Source organism: Sinocyclocheilus anshuiensis, unplaced genomic scaffold (genome assembly GCF_001515605.1).
Source record: "Sinocyclocheilus anshuiensis isolate Anshui unplaced genomic scaffold, SAMN03320099.WGS_v1.1 scaffold1980, whole genome shotgun sequence".
In the NCBI taxonomy this organism is placed as follows: domain Eukaryota; kingdom Metazoa; phylum Chordata; class Actinopteri; order Cypriniformes; family Cyprinidae; genus Sinocyclocheilus; species Sinocyclocheilus anshuiensis.
Genome location: NW_015557235.1, coordinates 122,872 through 144,100, shown reverse-complemented (window position 1 = coordinate 144,100; position 21,229 = coordinate 122,872). Strand labels below are relative to the sequence as shown.

General features: G+C 36.7%; 2 protein-coding genes across 4 annotated transcripts in view; both read left to right on the top strand.

Annotated features, from left to right (window-relative positions):
• The window catches only part of LOC107679018 (RAC-beta serine/threonine-protein kinase-like), a 34,479-nt gene extending 20,718 nt beyond the window's left edge, over positions 1-13,761 (top strand). The window contains exons 4-15 of the mRNA XM_016474429.1: positions 1,996-2,107; positions 2,488-2,639; positions 5,019-5,022; positions 6,036-6,159; positions 6,263-6,328; positions 6,419-6,487; positions 6,590-6,712; positions 6,883-7,011; positions 10,394-10,608; positions 10,690-10,777; positions 11,220-11,322; positions 12,069-13,761. Of these exons, the coding sequence (XP_016329915.1) occupies positions 1,996-2,107; positions 2,488-2,639; positions 5,019-5,022; positions 6,036-6,159; positions 6,263-6,328; positions 6,419-6,487; positions 6,590-6,712; positions 6,883-7,011; positions 10,394-10,608; positions 10,690-10,777; positions 11,220-11,322; positions 12,069-12,148 (1,265 nt within the window). The 3' untranslated portion in view covers positions 12,149-13,761. The remainder of the gene's footprint in view (positions 1-1,995; positions 2,108-2,487; positions 2,640-5,018; positions 5,023-6,035; positions 6,160-6,262; positions 6,329-6,418; positions 6,488-6,589; positions 6,713-6,882; positions 7,012-10,393; positions 10,609-10,689; positions 10,778-11,219; positions 11,323-12,068) is intronic.
• A 4,557-nt stretch (positions 13,762-18,318) lies between these two features.
• The window catches only part of ccnp (cyclin P), an 8,276-nt gene continuing 5,365 nt past the window's right edge, over positions 18,319-21,229 (top strand). For 2 of the 3 annotated variants that reach the window (XM_016474412.1, XM_016474409.1), the window contains exons 1-4: positions 18,319-18,450; positions 19,787-19,915; positions 20,084-20,159; positions 21,011-21,186. In XM_016474412.1, the coding sequence (XP_016329898.1) occupies positions 18,400-18,450; positions 19,787-19,915; positions 20,084-20,159; positions 21,011-21,186 (432 nt within the window). In that variant the 5' untranslated portion in view covers positions 18,319-18,399. The remainder of the gene's footprint in view (positions 18,451-19,786; positions 19,916-20,083; positions 20,160-21,010; positions 21,187-21,229) is intronic. The other variant, XM_016474411.1, reaches the window with a different exon arrangement.

Sequence of the window (21,229 nt, the reverse complement as noted above, 5' to 3'; positions counted from 1 at the left end):
TTTCCATACACTTTAAGTACTTCTTCATATACCACAGCAAAAACTATAGTCTGAGAAAGTTCAAACATGATTAAAGACAAGTGAACAGTCAGTAAAAAAAAAAAAAAGAAAGAAAAAGAGAAATACAAAATACACAATTTACAAGCATAGATAAAATAAACAGTAGTATTCAGATACAGAAATTTAAGTGTAAAATAACTGTATGAATTAAATTTAGATTAATCTTTGTTATAGCTGTTTTGTTGTTTGATTAACATTAGTGACATATTCAGCAGCACGTATTTATAGGCTGCTGTCCCTTTAAAACCGACTGCACGGATCCAGTATAATGATACACATCCGATTTCTTTCTCAGCTGTTTACATTAATTTAAAACATAACTGACTGCGTTTACGAGAATGATCGTCGAGACGGGTACTATTGACAATTCTGTGTGTATGTGTCTGTTCAAACATGAGGAGATGCGAAAGACTAATCAACTCGGTGTTTGCGCTCCGTCTGAAACGTCTCTCTGTGTGTGCGTGCGATTTGCACGTGTGCGGCAGAACGGAACATACGCTGTGCGAGATGCGGCTTAAGTAGCCTATTATTAAAATGATTCAGATATCGCACGCCCTTGCGATATGCATATTGCGATATTTACATTTGCGATATTTCGATAATTTCAATATATATCGTGCAGCCCTACTATATAGTGTAGCAACTTAAACGCTACATATGACATTTCTCACTAGCGAGGTAATAACTTGCCCATTGATTAGCTTGCTCAGGTGTGTTTGATTAGGGTTAGAGCTAAACTCTGCAGGAAAGTGGCTCTCGTGGGCCAGATTTGAGGATCCCTGCTATATAGTGTAGCAACTTAAAGGCTACACATGACATTTCTCACTAGCGAGGTAATAACAGCGCTGTTTAGAGATGCTGCTGCAGAACACTGTTGAGGGACGCACAAAGGTAGCCTAATTCACACAAGCTCTCTCTCTCTCTCTCTCGCTCTTTCTTTCTCTTTCTCTGTGTGTCTCTGACTCTCTCGCTCTCTTTCTAATAACTGCATTCGAATGCTATCAACGGCTCAAGCCTCCATTACCAGCTTAAAAATGACTTTTTGGAACTAGCAAAAGAGGCATTGGATGCGATGCGGAAGAAATAATCCTACTCACAATAGCGATTTAAGTACAAAAACCGGACGAATCCCTTTAAATATATCATCTGATCGATGTCTTGAGGTGTGGTAAGTGTAGTATAAGCGGAATAATTGACGACGAGCCGTTGAATTATTAGAAAAATAATGCACACCCGAGGTGGCTGTTACACATCGGGTGTGCATTATTTTTCTAATAATTCAACGGCCTGTTGTCAATTATTCCTTACATATGGGCTCCCTTTAGGTAGTTTAGTTTTTGAGCTATGGGTTATTTAATTTCTTACCAATTATCATTTACAGAAACTTACGCAAGCGATGCATGATAAAGGTAATTGCACCAAATGGAAAACTGGACATTATCAACAGGGTTTTTTTTGTTTGTTTGTTTTTATACATTGATTTATATCTGCCAACATTGAAGTTTTCATTGTTTTTGCTCTTTTTGAGATTTTAAGGATCACTTTTCCTATCTAAGCACCTGAAGTTTTAGTGGTAAATTATGGCAAAAACTTTGTTTTTCTGACCTTTGGAACATTTGTAGTGTTTAAGAAAGCCTTTAAATACATAAAATGAAAACACTGAAACTATAACATGCAAAATGAACAAAAATGAAAGAATTTGACGAGTTTTTGTGTGTGTGTTTTTCAATCAATGTTGGATGTTTGTTTAAATCTCCTTAACCTGGATGTCAGCATATTCGGTCAAGAAGAATCGCCCAATTAAGAAAGCAAGAAGCCATCTAATCAACATTAAATAGCAGTTGACTTTTAATATATGAGGTTTAGAAACTTTTGACATATTCAACAAATTTAAATCCAAAATACAGCTTTTCAGAACTTTAATATCTTTCACAGAGTGTCAGCTGATGAAGACTGAACGACCTCGGCCGAACACGTTTGTCATCCGCTGCTTGCAGTGGACCACTGTTATTGAGCGGACCTTCCACGTGGATAGCAATGCTGAAAGGTGAGGAGATGAGATGGAGGGTTCTGCTGGAATCAGTGTCCTTGTGAATGAATGAGTGGAAGAGAGAGCTTAAGAAGCAGATGCTGAATGGTATTTACTGGAAAAGCAGATTTAGTTGAATTAACCAGATTTTTGCCAACCAAAACAGGTTAGTACTCATTGCCTGTTGCTTAAATTTAATCGTAAGGGAGTTGAAAAACGTTTCAGAAACAGGAATTGTGTTTAGGTCATTATGTGACTAAAAAGCCCAGTTCTTCCAAAGGATGGCAATCATGTACATCATAGAAAATAACAAGAGGAACCATAATTTGCTTTATATTTTGATGTTTTCCTTGGATTTAATGTATGACTAATGTGATTTCATTTTGATGTCAATGCAGAGAGGAGTGGATACGTGCAATCCAGGCTGTGGCCAATGGGCTCAAGTCCCGGGAAGAGGAGGAGCCAATGGACATCAACTTTGGCTCCCCTGGAGACAACAGCCTGGAGGGAATGGAGGCTGCAATTGCAAAGTCACGCACCAAAGTGGTAAGTGCCTTAACTCCAAGTGTAGCCACATTCTGGATGTTTGGGTAACATACTTCACTTCTGTATAAGAAACTGCCTCAGTTGTCCATTGTCCCAAGGAATCAGTTTCCTACACAGCTTTTAATTTCATGTCTCTTGTATCACCTTGCACTCTCTGTCTTCTAATTTTCTAAGAAAAATTTACCCAAAAATAAACATTTTACTCACCCTCTGGCCATCCAAGATGTAGATGAGTTTGTTTCTACATCTGAACAGATTTAGGTAACTTTAGTATTACATCACTTGGCAACCAATGGATCTTCTGCAGTGAAAAGGTGCTGTTAGAATGAGTCCAAACTGAATAAAAGCATCACAGTAATACACAGGTAATTGAAATGACCCTAGTCCATCAGTTAACATTGTGAAGCGAAAAGCTGCATGTTTATAGGAAGGAAATTTATTGTTAAGGTGTATTAACTTTAAACTGTTGTTTCTGGTCAAAATATAAGTCCATAATCCATAATAACACTTCCTTCAAGTCCATCTCCTGTTGTCATCTCATCAGAATCCACCAACATATTTGTTTAGAACTCTTGGACCTTTTTTTTTTTTTTATATAAATGGTGCTTGATCTGTGCTAGGGATGCTCATTTTAACCGGTTAACCGTTAACCGACTGTAAGAATTTTGACCGATTAATACAATCAGTTAAACGGTTTGAAATTATAAATTTTTTTCCCAGTAATTTATCGAAATATTGAAAAAGTTTTGCTGCATGGTTAAAATACGCTAGACGTATTAAAAAAATTGTTTTTTTAGAAAAAAAAAAAAGTCGCATTTTATTATTTAATTCAGAAATAGGCCTAATGCCGACATGAAATGTTTACTAACATTATAATAAACACTGTAAACATAGCTAGGCTATTTTAGTTCCCCTCACTCCACAACAAATCCTTTCAATTAACAGTATTTAGAAAAGAACAGGAACTAAAAATATAAGAAGCTATAGCAATATAAGCGACAAGCCAAAACTAATTCATTTAGGCTAAAACGAAACTGAAACCAACGTTGGGTCTCTCATTTGACACAAAATCAAATGTTTGCATATTCGCGATGTATTTGAATGCCAAAATTGTATTTATGTACTTCACTCGTGTTCCAATATCCACGTAAAACAAAATGTTTTGCATAACATCATGGCGGTACGGTGATAACGCTTAACGGCACAAATTTGACTACATATTTAAACTGAGCAGTGTGTTTTTTTCCATATGTTTAACTGACTGTATTTTATTATGATAATGAACAGGCTACATGGTCAAGATAGCAATGCTTAACTGTGCGTGCATGCGGCGCCGGTGCAATCACTTAATTTTTTTCCTTCTAGCAGTGGAAGAAACTACTTGTAGTCCTAAAGATAATCGGAATTGTAAAAGGTTTGCTTTTATTTGTGTACATTCACAATAAAAACAAATCTGTGCTTTTGTAAAATAAGCCTAAAGAAAAATAGGATGCCGCTTTCTGCTGTCTCGTTTCCTTTCGTGCAGCACAAAAATGAACCGAAACGGTGCATACTAGGCTACTTGCTGCACAGTTTTTCTTTCGTTTTCTTAATTTATTATTTAAGTAAAAATATATTTCTCGTATAGGCCTATTTATTCGTTTTATACATATATATATATAGCCTAGCTTTATTATGTTTTTCTCCACTCGCAGAAGCACTGCAGGTGTGTGATGTGATATGATGACCATGTGAATCCTCATGTTCTGTTGTTTGCTGCTATTTGCGCATGTAAAATTAATACCCGGGAAACAAATGTTAGTATTTTTAACGTGTCACAGACACTTATGCTTTCTAATTTAATTCAATTCTGATTTAAAATAATCTTGTCGGTTAATGGTTAATCGGTTAACGAGCGTCCGCTGTCGGTTAGGAAAAATAACCGAAATGAACATCCCTAATCTGTGCATATTTCTCTCTTGATTCAGACGAGACAACCTTTTTCACTGGGAAAAGAAATATTATGGATAGAGTATTTTAATCATAAGCAATGGTTTGAAAACCTCTTGATGGATTTGTTTCACAAGATATTACCGTAATTAATGGACTGAGGCTGACTGTCACTGTACATTATCCATTACTTGGCATAACTGTAAGTGATATTGCACAAAGCAGTTAAATTGTGAGTTCGCAGGTGTGACAATGAGTATGTTGTTGATATTTGTGTGACTAAAAGCCTTTCCACACTGAGTGTGAAAAAGTGAAACGAGTATCGGACGCGATGACGCACTGGAATAAAACAATAGATTTCTATGGATGCTTCCACATAGACCGCGAACATTCGCGCACCGAAAATGCAAATGTTTTTTTTTTTTTCCCGAACCAGTCTGACGAATCTTTTCAGTTTCGTAAATCAAAATCACGGGCCGTCCAATAAGATTTGAGCTAGGATCACGTGACCGGAGCAGCTGCTGTTGCACAAAAGGGTGAGAGTGGTGGCGCTGTTTCAAAAACCAGTGTAAACAAACATCGAAGAAGAGTATCCCGGATAGAGGACAGAAGAGAGTGGATGCTGAGTTCTTGTTATCGTTGGTATTTGAGAACAGATTTATTCTCACATGTTCTTTATACTGAATAACATTTCTATTAATTGTTCACTGAATTATGTAATCACAGTAGAGCACCGTCTGTTTTCTTCCATGTGCGCGAGTGTTATGTGTCAGAGCGCGTTAAATCTTTTTCTACACATGAAATATTAAAGCAAATAAACATGATTATGACGATATATTTTCTGTATGCGTTTTGTATGCAGCTCATGGTATTTTTATAGCAATAAAGGATGTTTATGACAAATATTAGCAGTGTGGCGTTATTAAACATACAAAGAGTGCATGTGTCTGCTTATTAATCAAAATCAACTATAGATCACAATCGGAAGTTATTACAAGCACTCAGTGATGGTTTAAAGTGGGTAAGCAAATACATTAATAATTACATACATTTTCAAGTGTAGCTTGATGCTAATTGTACTAATAAATATATTTTAGGATGTAGCCTATTCTTGTAAGCATTATAGATAGTTTGTGTTTCTGGTGTAGAACCAAACTTTGTTTATCTTAATTTAATGCTGTATATTGAGCAGCGGACAATGTTAAATCCATTTACGAGATGCATATCTGAGGAAAAATGACAGCGCCACCTAGCGTGCAGATGTGAATTAGCAGAAGGCGAACAATCGTTTCGAGTTCGGTCTGAATGCACCGTTCGTCGGTGATTCGCCTTGCTTTTTCGCATTGCGCTCAGTGTGGAAAGGCCTTAAATGTGTTTTGTCTCTTTCTATTAATAAAAAATATAAAATTTAAAAAGCTTTAGGTTTATTTATAAAAGCCTTTTTTAATATTGAGATTTAATGACTGAGCAGATCTGTTTTCTACTTAAAGCTGCTGGGTAAAGGCACTTTTGGAAAGGTGATTCTAGTGAGGGAAAAGGCTACTGGCATGTACTACGCCATGAAGATCCTACGCAAAGAGGTCATCATTGCTAAGGTGGGCAGCACACGAATCAGAACTTTAAAATGCTTCTGAATTATTTGTTTGAGAGTCATGACACGGTTGTGTGTCTTTTTTTTTTTTTTTTGGTATATTTCAGGACGAGGTTGCACATACAATCACAGAAAGCAGAGTGTTACAGAACACACGGCACCCCTTCCTTACGGTACGTTCATTTCCATCAGGGTTTTTTATTATTGCACAATTCTCTTGGTTTTAGATTTGTTAATTCACATTGTTTTCAATCTCTCTACAGACACTAAAATACGCCTTCCAGACACGAGATCGATTGTGTTTTGTCATGGAGTACGCAAATGGAGGCGAGGTTTGTCACATCCTGTCACTCCTTACAAAAACAAACTAGAAAAGCCTAAACCATTCTGTCTCTTTTAAAATTCTGTGTTGTCTCCTTTTTACGCGTTTCCAGCTGTTCTTCCACTTGTCTCGAGAGCGTGTGTTTACGGAGGATAGAGCTCGCTTCTATGGGGCTGAAATTGTTTCAGCATTGGAATATCTGCACTCTAAAGATGTTGTCTACAGGGACCTAAAGGTTTTCTGTGTTCCCAATGTTTAATGTTCTATATGTAATTATTGTGAAAATAGTTTGAATTGCTTTTTGAAAATTGTGTCATAGACCACAGACATGAAATCTGTTCCTTTTTTTACCACAAATGGTAAAACTCTATTTTCTAATTCTTTCAATTGCATTTCTCTCTGCAGCTGGAGAATCTAATGCTGGATATAGATGGTCACATTAAAATCACAGACTTTGGCCTGTGTAAAGAGGGCATTACTAATGAGGCCACCATGAAGACATTTTGTGGGACCCCAGAGTACCTTGCTCCTGAGGTACTGCGAACTCACTTCATGAACTTGTTTTTTCAGTAGATTTTTGGATCATAGTTTGATAGATTAAAAAGTAGAAAAACGATGTGAATCAGTCCCAGCTCTGATTTGCTCATTTTCTGACCTATTATAATGGAATCCCACAGTGTTTTAAAGCAGGAAACCATCTTGTTGTTTGTGTGTTTTGAACCACATTGAAAGGAGAGCAGAAGCTAAAAAGCATCTTCGCAATATTACACAATACATGTCAGGAAGTGCTAGATGAAGGTATAAGAAAATATTTTGTCCTGAGGTATTTCAAGTGAGTAGTTAAAGGGTTAAACAACAATGTGTTGAGGCTGAATTTAGAAAGTATCATTTTATGTGGAATTTAGCATATTACATAAATTTAGTTTCTTTAAATATTAAAATATGAAAAATAATATTTAAACATTGTTCATTTAAGTCTTAGCAGAAAGCTGTAAAACAAAAGGCTTGAAACTGTTTTCTGTTACATTTGGGTGATTCTATAATTGGGGATAAATTTGGCATTTCATAAAGTAAAAAAAAAAAAAAACTTCACTAACAGAAATTCTTTCCAGTATCTTATTGAAAACATATTCAATTTTAATAATTCAGTGCTTGCCAAGCACAAGTTGCTTCCTTTTTTACTTTGAATGAAAAAACAGAGGTCTTTATGGTATTGTTTGTCAACTCTGTTACGGACAAATTAGGCAATGTGTAGAAATAACAATAAATCATAAAAGGAAAAATCCTTCTTGTATCATTAGACAAACAGTCCTTACATTCCAACATTTGGAACTGAGATAATATTTCACCTATGCATACCATAAAAATAAAAATACCTATGACTTGGCTGAATTGTCCACTTACAATATCCAGTAAAAAAAAAAAAGAAACGTTGAAATATTAAAAGAGTGCATCATATCTCAATTTTTGAGATTTCAAACAACAATTGTATTGTTTTTTGTGAAAATAGTTCATAAACAGAGTTGACCCTTTAAGTAACAGAATTGTAAAGTAACAGAATTGACAGAATTATCCAGTGGACTGTCAATTCTGTTACCTTATTGTCAGCATTGTTTACTACCTTGGTTACAGAATTGACTATTTTATTTTTGCCAAAAACTCATAAATGCTAAGAGCACATGGCACTAATGAAATCATGATTAAAATACCTTTAAATAACCCAATGTGTGATCAGTGATAATTTTTTTTCCTTTTGATCTTGTGGTAACTTGACGTTCTTCAAAATAACTCTTGGTATAAGAACTTTTTAGAAAATTAAAATATTTTCTAATCTAAAAAAATTCAGACTTTTCAGTGCTTCAGATCTTATCAGTGAGGGAAAGTGACATAATTTCCTGTATCTTACATAGTTGTGGGATATATAGCCATTCAACATTACAGTATAATTGAGAGATAATTTAAATGAACTTAAAACAATCTTCACATAAATCCATTATAAGCAGGGGATGGGTGCCGAAACCCGGTATTTAATCGGTCCCGGGGCTAAATTATGAAAGACCGGAGTATCGATAAGCTCTGACGTTAACGGTTTTGCTATCGGTACTGGAGAAATTAATAAAACACACATACATTTATTATTGCTATATATACATTATCTTGCAAATTCTATCTCTCCAGAGTCGCCAGCTGTTTTTCAAACATTTGTCTATGATGCATTTTTGCTATTCGCAATTCAGAAGCGAGATAGTAATACCGTTAAAACCTTAACGATACCCATCCCTAATTATAAGAAATGTCATATTTACCTGCGGCCTTCAGCAGAAATACACAGAAATTGAAATTGTCAAACACTAAATTCTAAATTAAATATAGATGAATCCTTGAAGCTATAAAAGTTATTGATTTCCTTTTTTTTCTTTTTTTTTTCTTTGATTAACAGACATCACAGCAGCCGGGTTATTAGGTTGTTTTGGCTGCTATTTCTTTAAGAGCTGAACATGACACAAATCTGACATGCATTGTATTTTCTCTCAAATCACTTTACCTTTTCTGACCCACTTCAGTTCTTAATGTCTCTACTAATGAACTGACGTGTTGAATCGGGTGTGTTAGATGAGGGAGACAGTGTTGGGATGCTCCAGGACAGTTTTGAAAACCATTTCAGAGACATGTTCTTTAATGTGACTCATATATAATATATTACATGCATGCACAGTTTTAAGGCAGCTTTAATTGCCTTTTTGGTAACTTCATGACTTAACTGACCACGACATTGCATGCACGTAGTTTCATTCGCGCTTTCATATGAAATTATACAGGGTACTGCGCGAGCCGGCGCCTTTGTGCGTGCAATTGAAGAGCACGAGCTACGAGCACAGTACCGTTTCCACACTCGTTTGAGTCACGACTGGTGCTGAAGTGAAGGTGGAGTGCGTGTCTGAAACGTCTCCCGTTTGATGTGGTCGTAAAGATGTTCAACTGAATAAAAGCACTTCTTGTCAAGAAAAAAGAGACATAAGCCGCAGTTGTGAGTGGGTTGCTCAACCGTAGCTCCGGCACTGCATTAATTGCTTTAAATATTTTTTACGCGTTAAACTGAAAAAATAATCGCCTGCGTTAACGCGCTAATTTTGACAGCACTAATAATAACATTCAAACAATAATTTCAAGTAAGGTTTCACCATTGGGATACGTGGGGTAGGGGTGGGCGATATACTGGTAGACACAATTAACCAGTAGAAATTTGTCAACTGGTAGAGATTTTCGACTATCATCTCTGTTGCGGTTACACGCTCACGTGACATTGCTGTGCTACATGGTCCCGAAAATGTGTAGTTTGCATGCATTTTTATGCATTGCGGTTAAAATTCCTGTCTTTGTCAGTATAATCGTAAACACAGTAATTTAGGTCTTAAGTGAAAGCAAACAGCTGAGAAAGAAAACGTGTGTAATAGTATATTGTATCCGGGTAGCTCTTAAAGTGACAGCAGTCTAAAATTCCTGCTTTCATGTTAACCAAACAACAAAAGAAAGAAAATAATCATATATATATATATATATATATATATATATAAATATAAATATAAATATAAATAATTATATCGTGATATACTGTATATCATTACTGTGAAATAAAATTACTCCTATCGTGATGGTACACAAATAGTTGAACCTGGTAATAATTCTTTTCTTCCCACATTTAATGTTGTTGTCACTCAGGATTATGCTACATTATCAAAGTAAAATGGTTTACAAAAGCAGTTTCTTGATGTTTTTAAGCACTATCTGCATGAACCTTGACATACCTTCCCAATATTAAAGGATGTCTTATTTAAGCTTCTTGTTTTCTCTTTTTTTATTGCCATCTCTAAACAGACTACTTCATTTTTCATCTTCTCCTCGTTCTTTGCTGTAGGTATTAGAAGACAACGATTACGGCCGTGCAGTGGATTGGTGGGGTCTGGGAGTGGTCATGTATGAAATGATGTGTGGTCGGCTGCCGTTCTATAACCAGGACCATGAACGTCTGTTTGAGCTCATTTTAATGGAGGAGATTCGCTTCCCCAGAAACCTCTCGCCCGAGGCAAAGGCCTTGCTGGCCGGCCTGCTCAAGAAAGACCCCAAACAGAGGTAAGAAGAGTGTCTGTTTCCACTTTTGTTATGAAAGAGGATCTTGCGTATGTTTTAATAACGTGTTTTGGTGTTTTTAAGGCTTGGAGGAGGTCCTGAGGATGCCAAAGAAGTGATGACACACAAGTTCTTCAGTTCCATGAACTGGCAAGATGTCCTTCAAAAGAAGGTAAGAGTTTAAGGCAGTGGGAACCGATTCATTGGATGTAATCCTCACACAAATTAGAGAATGTACACTGCTAATCCCATCCCATCCAAGATGGCGGTGCATTCACACGCTGCGTCTTCTCTCTCTCCCGACAGAAAGGTGTTTTCGTGGAATTGACAATAAAGCAGACTTGACTTGACTTGACTTGACTAATCACTTTGACAGATGTCCTCGAGTCTCGTTTACTTTCATGTTCCAATATTGTGTCAGCTTGATTGATTGCAGCATGATTGGAAGACACACATCCTCAAACCCAACATGTTTTTTACTTCATTAGACATTTAACAGTAAACAGTCATTTATGCTGATCTCGGCATGTGGTTAATGAGGGATGTGTGAAAACCAAATGTTCTCTAGAGCTTTTTCTCAGACTCACCTCTCACCCTCCTCTTGTTTTCTGCAGCTCATCCCACCCTTCAAGCCGCAAGTGACCTCAGAGATAGACACACGCTACTTTGACGACGAGTTCACTGCACAGACCATTACTGTCACGCCACCTGACCAATGTGAGCACCTTAGTTCTTCCTCCTTGCCTGTCTGCTTGTGACATGTCACGAATCTTTGTGTGTCTGCGAAAACGATTAGCAAGTGGAAAATGACAGCAAATATTTTAGCCCTCAAAAAATGTTTCAAACAAGTTGCACAAATAGGGTGGTATTGTGCATGTGTCAAGCTCATCCATCCGCACTCATCTGCGGCTGGGTATACTTTGAAAGCTATGCGGACGTGGCTGGGCACGAGACTGAACAGAACGTTGAAAGTGAAGTATACCCAGACCTTAAGTTGCACTGAATCAAAAATGCATTATTGAGAAAAAAAAAAGTTGCATTGGCGTACAACTCGCTTGATGAATGATATTATTACTTTCAGAAGTAATGTAAAATATCTGTAAATGATGTACAAACATAAGCAATACGAAGATTATAGTCGCATTCATTATAAACAACATTTAGGCTATTATAAAGGCCAAACCTACTTAAAGGGATAGTTCACCCAAAAATGAAAATTCTGTCATTGATTACTCGTAAAACCTGTAAGATCTTCGGAATGTAAATTAAGATATTTTTGATGAAATCTGCGAGCTTTCTGACCCTGCATAGACATTAACGCAACTGACATGTTCAAGGCCCAGAAAGGTAGTAAGGACATTGTTAAAATACTCCATGTGACAGAATTTTCATTTTTGGGTGAACTCTCCATTTAAGAGGAATAAATGATTAAATGAGACGATTTGGTTTTCCATTGCTTGCAGATGACAGTCTTGATGCGGAGGACCCAGATACACGCACACACTTCTCACAGTTCTCCTACTCAGCCAGTGTGCGGGAGTGACCACCCCCCCTCCCCACTCTCTCACCCTTACCAGCAAACCGGACACCCCTCACATACACAAACGCAAACTCATACAAGGATACGTGCACCAGCAACCCAAGCCTTCTGTGGAACGGGTTCTAGGCGGGAGTACGGCATCTGTGAACGATCATGAACAGGTGGTACCCTCTGGTCAGTCCTGGTTTCCGATTGGCCTTTCATCCGGCCAGTCATAGCCTGACACTACACACTGCAACACAATCCATCAATGAATCACTGAATAAATCTCAACCAATCAGGTACCGTCGAAAACACAGCTCAGCACCAGCAGGTTTCAGGATACACGCTCACACTCAAAACACTGGACTACGGGACTAAATCCTCTTGTAAACACAAATATCGAACACACTCTAAATCATCTTGTGGGGACAAGAGAAATCAATTTGGACTTATTTCCCACTGATTGTTACAGTTTTAAAGCCATATTTCTGCAATTGTACAAGTGCTCTTTCTGGAACTAGCTGTTACCAGTAGTGTTTTTACAGCGGGAGGACCGACGATGGGGTAACACAGAAAGGAATAGTGCTGTTTCTCTGCCTGGGTAGCATACCGAATGCTGTGCGTCAACGGATGCGTGTTCTCAGTCTACATCTTCAACTGTGTGTCTTTTTGTGTTTCCATTTTGTACATGCGCATAACGTTAAGGAGTTGAATGGGGGTGGGATTGTTAGGGGTTTGGAGACTCGCACACTATAGATGTGAAAATGTTTGTGCTTTAAAGGGAAGAGAGAGAGAGGAAGACAGCTCTAGCGTGTTAACAGAGAGGCTGTGGTTTCCTCCACATCCAGGAACCTTGAAACCGGCTTTCTGGAGAGGCGTTTTTTTTCCAGTTTTCATCTGCAGCCCCAGAGGCTTGGTGTTCCAAGGTTAGTGTATAATAGAAACTGTCCATCATGTTGTTTTCATTCTCTCGAGCGTTTTGCAGGCATTGATGTTCAAATTTAGAGACGAACATACAGGCAACAACCATAACGAAAAAAAAAAGGATTTGAATGTCCTGTTATTTAACTGCAAGAGCTACTGCATCAGCATGACCGACTGGTTAAAGTAGCAAACAGTGGAAACGCGTACCTGCGTGCTACGCTATTGTTGTCGCAGCCTTGACACTTTTTTCATTTCTCCTTTTTTTTTTTTTTATTAGTGTAGTCAGAAAGAAAAATGGTTAGGATGTTTGAGAGAAAATGTTCAACTACATCTCCAGATGTGTAACGTAGGTGTGCTTCTCCAGACAGAAGCCGTCAGAACGCACCGCTTAGATGTGTGAGGTGTTTTCTTCTTTTGCCTTTTTAAAGATGCTTCATGTGCAAGGAACATCAAACTATTTTGTTTTTTGTTTTATTCCTTATTTTATTTGGATCATATTTTTTCTTCATTCGCCCACTCCCTGAAATTAAATTGTCTTGATAAAATATATATATATAAATATATATTACAGTAGTAAAGTTTTTTTGTTTGTTTCTTTTGTCCATTTTTCCATTTGTGTGAATGTGTGGTTCACTTGTGCATGTGTGGGTGTGTAATAAGGTAGTCACAGTATATATTTGCAAGGGGAAATGAAAAGCTTCCTTTGTTGAGATATGACGAGCTTGAACGTGTTTAAACATGATATATTACCATCCCTTTTCCATAAACTTGCTCATACAGAAAGGGCCTCACTGGTATCAACAGCAGGGCCGAACTGAAGTGCTTCTATGGGTCTTAAGTGCATCAAGCCCAAAACTTGCTGTCTGCTATAGGTTCTATAACTCACTCCTTTATTGCCTTGACTGAGAGAGACCGCCAGATGGTGCCATTTGCCCGTGTCATGAAATAATACATTGCTCCGGATATGACTCTAACACATGCACACTCTAGTTCGCCATGATGCTCAATTATAGTTTTTAAAAGAAACTCTTGGGTGGAGACATGAGGGGCGAAGATCTAAAATGGCCTGCTGTAGTGCTTTCACCCATTTTTATTGTGTGTATATACATACCTGTAGGACAAATCAGCTTTGAAGTGAAATTATTTTGCAAGTTTAACCACCGACTGTTCTGTTCTGAATGTGATGAACAATCACGAATGTCATCATTGATGCTCGGTTTGCTTTTTTAGTGCAAGGGATGCAAACGTTGGGGGAAACTTGAAATATTTCAGCAAACTCTGTTTTTTGTTGGGCTACAGAGTGCTATGGGGTATGCTTTGCTATTAGGACATACATGCAAGTAAATTCTTTTACCAAAAACTGTATGATGTCTGCCTCCTTTACTAACCCAACAGTATGTCAAATTAACCAAGTGCACAGCAGATTTTGAGACACAGAGTGTTATTCGGCTAGGGGTGAGCTCAAGGGCTCAAAAATGTGCACAGTTTTTGTTTTATTGAAGACGCTTCTACTTTAAACATTTAATTGTTCAAATATATTTGAAATGTCTATATATATAATTGAGTGCTTTTCAGCGGTGGTTTGGATAATAATGTACAACAGTCATTTTATTTAAGAATGAGGGTTGAGCTTGGTCATCTTTACAGCTGAAGTACCAGAAAAAATACATTAACTTCTATGATCTCAGACAGTGGAGAGCCCTGGACTCAAAGATTGAGAACCAGTGCTGCTATTGATTCACAACCAAAGATTTATTTTTATTTTCTTTGGGCATGTCAGTCACAGTGCTGATTGCCTATACAATAAATCCCTAAACTACATTACTAACCCCCTACACTACTAACTCCTGAATCTTAAACCTTAACCTTAAAGTGATAGTTCACCAAAAATGAAACTTCTTTAGTCATTTTCGTCACAAAGCCTGGTTATGTCTTTCATGCCTGTGTGACTGACTGACTTAAGTGCAAAATAAACGAAAATATTATAAATATGGTCTGTTGTCACCAAAACTTTTTGGTTACCAACATTATTCAAAATATCATCTTGTGTGTTCTGTAGAAGAAAGTAAATCATACAGGTTTGGGGCGACATGAGGGTGAGAAAATGACAGAAATTTCACTGAGAGTAAACTCTTGCTTTAACCTTAGTTTCCTATAGCGTTGGGCAACACATCTTGGTAGATAGCATTACCATTAGGTCTGACAAGAAAAACAGAAAAACAGAATATTGTACCTTTCAACATTTTATTGAAAACACTTGAGTGATCTTTGAGAGAACTGGTTGCATACAGTGAACCATCTGTCTTACAAGTTCTTTAAAAGCTAAATGGAATCCATTAAGAATGAGATTGAAAGTGTGGGTTGCACAGGTGCTGCCCTTTAAATAAAGCCAGGCAAAGCCTGGTTACAGATAAGTCTGTTCTCAAGAAAATTGGTTAGCGCAAGCCGCAAACCATGACTCAATCCCAAAGTCCTTCACAGAAGACACGACAACTTTATAAGGGTACTAAAGCAAAAGACCTGAGTGTTAATGAATCCATCGTAAAGTACCCTTAATATGTGGAAGATGTCTTAAGATTTGGAAAATTCTGTACTGTTGCTGAGCAGACATCTTGCAAAGATCACTCTAATGATACAGGGAGTATTACGGACAACCCTAAAAGAGCTGAAAAAGAACCCAAGGATAGCAGCAAGGAGCCTCCTGAAAACTTTGAAATCTGTTTCATGTGGCCACTATCAGAAAAACACTGATTAAGAACGGTGTTCTTGAAAAGACAACATGTAGGAAACCACTGCTGCCAAAAAAATATTGAGCCACATCTTCTGTTGGCCCAAAACAACACTTCTGTAAAAAATTATCTGCAGTTGTGACAGAAGTCGAACTTTTTTGCCGAAAAATAAAGTTTTTTTTTAATCTTTTCTTTTCTGATGACAAAATTCCTGGCACACCACCTCCAAAAATTCCCAACTCAGAACCTGGGTGCTTTGCAGTCATTGAAGAAGCAATGAATCTTAAAGTGAATCAAGATATTTTACAGGAGAGCTTTAGATTGGGTTGGGTGATGCAACAACATAATGACCCAAAACACAATGAAATAAATCTACTCATGAATGGATGAAAAATAAGGATATATGTGTTTTCCTGTGTCCTGACCTTAATTCAATTGAGATGCTTTGGCATAAATGGACCATGCTATCAAGACAATACTGATAAACCGTAACAGATTTATGGGAAAGGATTCAAAGCTGGTCAAAAGTCTGCTACAGGAAACATTTGCTAGAGGTTGTACTGTTGAAGGAGGAACACACTGAATAATTACTCCACGTATTCGATTAAAATGTGAAAATTACAATTGTTTGTATGATATTAGTTTAGTCAGATTGTGTTTGCCTACATCTTATGAGTAATCAATGCAGAAATCCAGACATTCTCGAAGGATTCATAAACATTATTGTCATGGAAATGAACTTGAAATTAATCAGTGCTGATAAGAATACCTTTAACACAATGCACTTTCCATGAATATTGCAGATTTTTAAACATTAACATGATCAAATCTTCATTTTTCTAGTAACTATTATGGGCCATTCTACAGAACTGGCCCAAACTGCTGTCCCACAACCAAAAAACACATTTAAATAATCAAATATTAGATGTTTACTAAGATCCTTCTATCATCTATTGAAACCCACAATAATATTTTTTTAATATTAGTAAGCTTAATATATATAAAATCATAATTTATTGAGTTCTTTCAGTTGGGAGGTGGCTGTCCCAAACCCTAATCCCTAAATTTAATTTTATATGAAAATAATTTTGTGCATTTTTTTTTAAAGTATCATTTTGATTTTTTTAAAAAGTGAAGTTTTACACAGTTTCTTTGTATATTATGAAACTTTAAAAAATGTGTCTCGCATTTTTCATTTCACTATGAAACTGTATGTTTTAGTCCATTGGCTGAGACAGATTTTAACCACACCCCTAAATTTATGATCAGGAAAGATCATGAAACCCCTCTCTCATAGCTACAAGGTGCGAGAAGACAGGTCTCACCTTTTTGAAGTAAATTGTTTTCAAATGTCTGAAAATCTGTGTGTAACATTGTTTCGGGGAACACATAATCCTCATATTTGGGGGAGGGGGAGTAAACAAAATTTTAGTACAGTTGTGCAAATTTCTTGTATTTTAGTAGTGTTTTAGTATGCAAGTTAAAATTCTGTAATGTGCTGTGGTCGCTACAGCCAACCATGTCACTACCGAAACATGGGATGTTTTGTCAAAAATGGAGTATACTGAATTAATTATCAACTAAGATGTTATGTTAGTTTTTGGTTCAATGTTCAGTTGTGTGTCTGCATATGTGCAACAGTTATTTGTTTTAGCCTAAAATTTTGACAGTCTGATTCAGCTGCGGCAAACTAAATATTGTGGTCCCCACCAAAACATTACCATCACTGCCGAAACATGGGATGTTTTGTCAAAAATAAAGTATACTGAATTATCAACTAACATAAGATGTTATGATGGTGTTTGGTTCGATGTATATTCAAACTAATAAATCCTTAACTTTGAAATCAGTATGATCAACTTTTTTGCCTTTTACAAAGAAAAATTGGATTCAAAATGCAACAAATCTCATAAATTACACTTGAAATATGGTTAAAAATGTCATTTTTATAGATTTACCTCTGAAAAAAATTAACAAGGGTCAATATAACCCTTCTAATTAAATTACTATTACTGTGTTTCGGTAGTGACACGTTTGGGGAGAGGACAAATATTCCAAAACTTTCTGAAAATACAATACGAGAATTGGCTACACAAGTACTAGAAATGTGTACCTTGGATATTATACAATTTGCATACAAATGTTTTGGAAAAAGACACATTTTTTTAAAGACGTTTCCAACTCAATTTTGTAATGGCCCATATAGTTTAGATAAATTAACACTTTTATGCTCAATAATAATGACTCCTAGCAGGGATAAGTAGCAATCTTCAGTCAAATGTCAGTAATTGTTTATTTATTTGTATATTTGATATGAATTATATTATCTTGTTTATTGAATTAATTCATCTTAATCATTTAATGTGTTCATTTGGGAATAAGACATACTCTGACCATATATTTGGTTAGTGTCTGTTCAACTCTGTTGAAAACAACCCAAACACACAGAACCTCCAGTGACTTGCTTGACAAAAGCAAACTCATGGCACAGGGCGGGGCTTAGTGAAGGGACAATTAGTAAGCTTTATTAGTGCCACTGGTGTTAATTAGCTGATGGTACATGCCAGTGTGCAGCTGCAGAATCAGCGTGTGCGGGTAGCTGCAGTGTCCAGGTGAATCATGGCTCGAACTGGGTTTTGTGATTCCAGGCAACTGTTGGACCTCCATATGGTGAGAGTGCTTGTAAAATCTCCACTTTAATTCCTAGACCTGCTGTGTAAAGTGAATAATGGCCAAAATGTGAGCAGGAGATTTTGTGTAAGTTCACCAGTATCTGCTACATTATTAAGGATAACTGAATGCATACTTGACCAAAATATTCAGATTTCATGTGTATTTAGTCATGAGATCTGGAAGGCGAGCTCCTATGGTTTTCTTGCAGAACTTCAGTGCATTCTTAGCATGGCAGGTTTTATTTTGCGTAAACGTGGTATGTGGTTAACATTCCTCGAAGAAACCATTTGTTCTAAATTAAATTACACCGTTATACCTCAGATGTGAACTTTGAAATGGTTGTTCTTTCAAAAAATGCAAGAACTTTAGTTGATTTCAACAGTTTCAGAATTAACATTCATTTGTTGCAAAACAAAACCTGAAAGTCTGTTGAAATGTTGCCCACGAACCTTATTTTACACATATTAGGAGTCCATGCTAATTTTCTTCCAGGGTTTAAGACCGAGAACTAATACTGTATTCGGGTCATTCTTCAGTTGGGGTGGCAAATGAGAGGCAGAATTTGTTAAAATGTTTGTTTTTCTTTCTGAATGTATTGCTATGCATTTAAAGTTAGTTTAATATATCCATTAAAATAGAAGCTTAAGAACATTTTGATTTTTAAATTTCAATCAAACTGGTGACAATCACGTATGTCTTGTCGTGTTTTGCCAATATTTGAAGTGAAATTTTGGTTTGTTCTAAAATGAGCAGGGATATGCAACTTTGGGTAATTAATAAATAACTTTTAAGAATTCAGTTTCATTGATCATTTAAATTTCAGTTTTTAAAAGAAATGTTTAATTGTTCAACTTGGCCTCTTTTTCTGCCAAAGGAGAATAGTTGCTTTTTAAAAACAAACAAAAAATTGGATGTACATAAAAATGGTCTGTGGTACCTTTTTTAGTCTTTATTCTAAAAGATTAAAACCACTTTACAGTCTAAAAACATTGAATTATAAGATTAAATGGCTCTGAAGGGGGAAAAAAAAATTCAGATACATTTTGAAGTAACACCACAGACTTCATATTGCAAGTTACTATAGAGTCTGTATATTCGGAGTACCCTACAGAATACAAACATGCAAACATTTTATGATTTTTTAAATTTTTATTTATTTTGGTATTTAAAGTTTTTCAACTGTTGTAAAGTAGAGGGACGCCACTTGCCACCACAAATGAAGACTGACCCATTCCCGCAGGTCTTTTACATGTATTGAAAACCGCTGCTCTATGAAGTGTTAATGCTTTACAAGCTTATTGTGAATAAATGAAACCATTTTGTGCTTCGAAAGACTGACGACAGACTAGTGCCCCTGCGGACGTGGGCAAACTCCTGTGTTCTGAGGGAGCGCAGGGTGTTTGCTGAAGGAGAGGAAGTGGGATCTGGGCAGCACTACAAACCCGCACAGGAGAGTCGATGGGTAACTGCTGCTCTTATGTCATTATGTGCCAAGGTGTGACTTTGCTACCATTTGTAACCACCTCTGAGTGTAATGGATAGAAAATCAGCCCATTAGACAGGTGGATCTTCAAATGATGTGCTATCACCATTCTGACATCACAGGGTAGCATTTCTGTTTTTCCTCAAGGTTCGAAGGATTCCCATATCCGCAGAGGATGGGATCATAATGGACTATGCTCCACAGGATGAGTCGGGACCCTCAGGTAACCCGAGACACTGCTTGAGTAGTCCATGATTTGGTACATCATTCACAATTTGGTACATTCACAATTTAGTATATTTAAGTCTAGTTACCGTTATTCTAACGGTACTACTGTAATCCAACGGCTACTTCAGGCATCAGGCTAGGTATTACTTTAGTTATTAATGCAAATGCAATGACTGCGTGTTGATTTGCTATTTATTTGTGCTTTCAATTAGATATTTGTGTTTTCTGACAAAAGTGTGTTTTTACCTTTGTAAAACTCTATGCCTTGGTGTTATTATAGTAGTTGCTTACTAGCCAGAGTCAAGATCCGCCTATAAGCTTTTATAATGAAGTGCTGCAAAACCCAGAAGAATAATTCGCCATGGATTCCTTTGAGATTTTCATATGGGTTTTTCTTGTTTTAAAATGGCAAAACCCACAGGAAAATCTCAAGGGAGCCAATTGTAAATTAGTCTTCCTGGATTGACGTCAATGCTGCAGCAATCTATATTCTGCACCCTAAATCTAACTTGGATCCCTGCAATTTAAGATTCTTCCCTGATTTTTATTTATTTATTTTTTATGCTTAATTCATGTCTGTAGCACAAACTGTTCCCTAAAGTTTAATTTCTACACTGCAAGAAGAAATTTGAACCTTCTGGCAGGTACATTATTTATTGAGTTTATGGACGATTCTTTAACCATAAAACAACACAATGCAAAGCCTAATAATAATATAAGTCAATAGGGAAAATTCCATCACATTAACTGCGTTGAGTTTCAAACCAACTGACGTTACACTAAGTTTTCTGAAATCCAGAAAACATTTTATTGTCTTTCAGTAACACCTTTATTATTCTTGTGCAACAATGCTAGATGTCTATGAAGAGGAGGCTTTGCTGAAGTATCTGAACTGGTTGCCAGGTCCTAGTCTGCGAGAACTGATGCCCGAGCTTCTGCGCAGAGAAGTGGAAGTAGCCATCAGTAAGCTGGGGCTCCTCTATGACAAGACCTACGCATGGGACATCTTTTCAGACATGATGGTAAGGATGACATGCGAAGTACTGACGATTTTTTTTTTTTTTT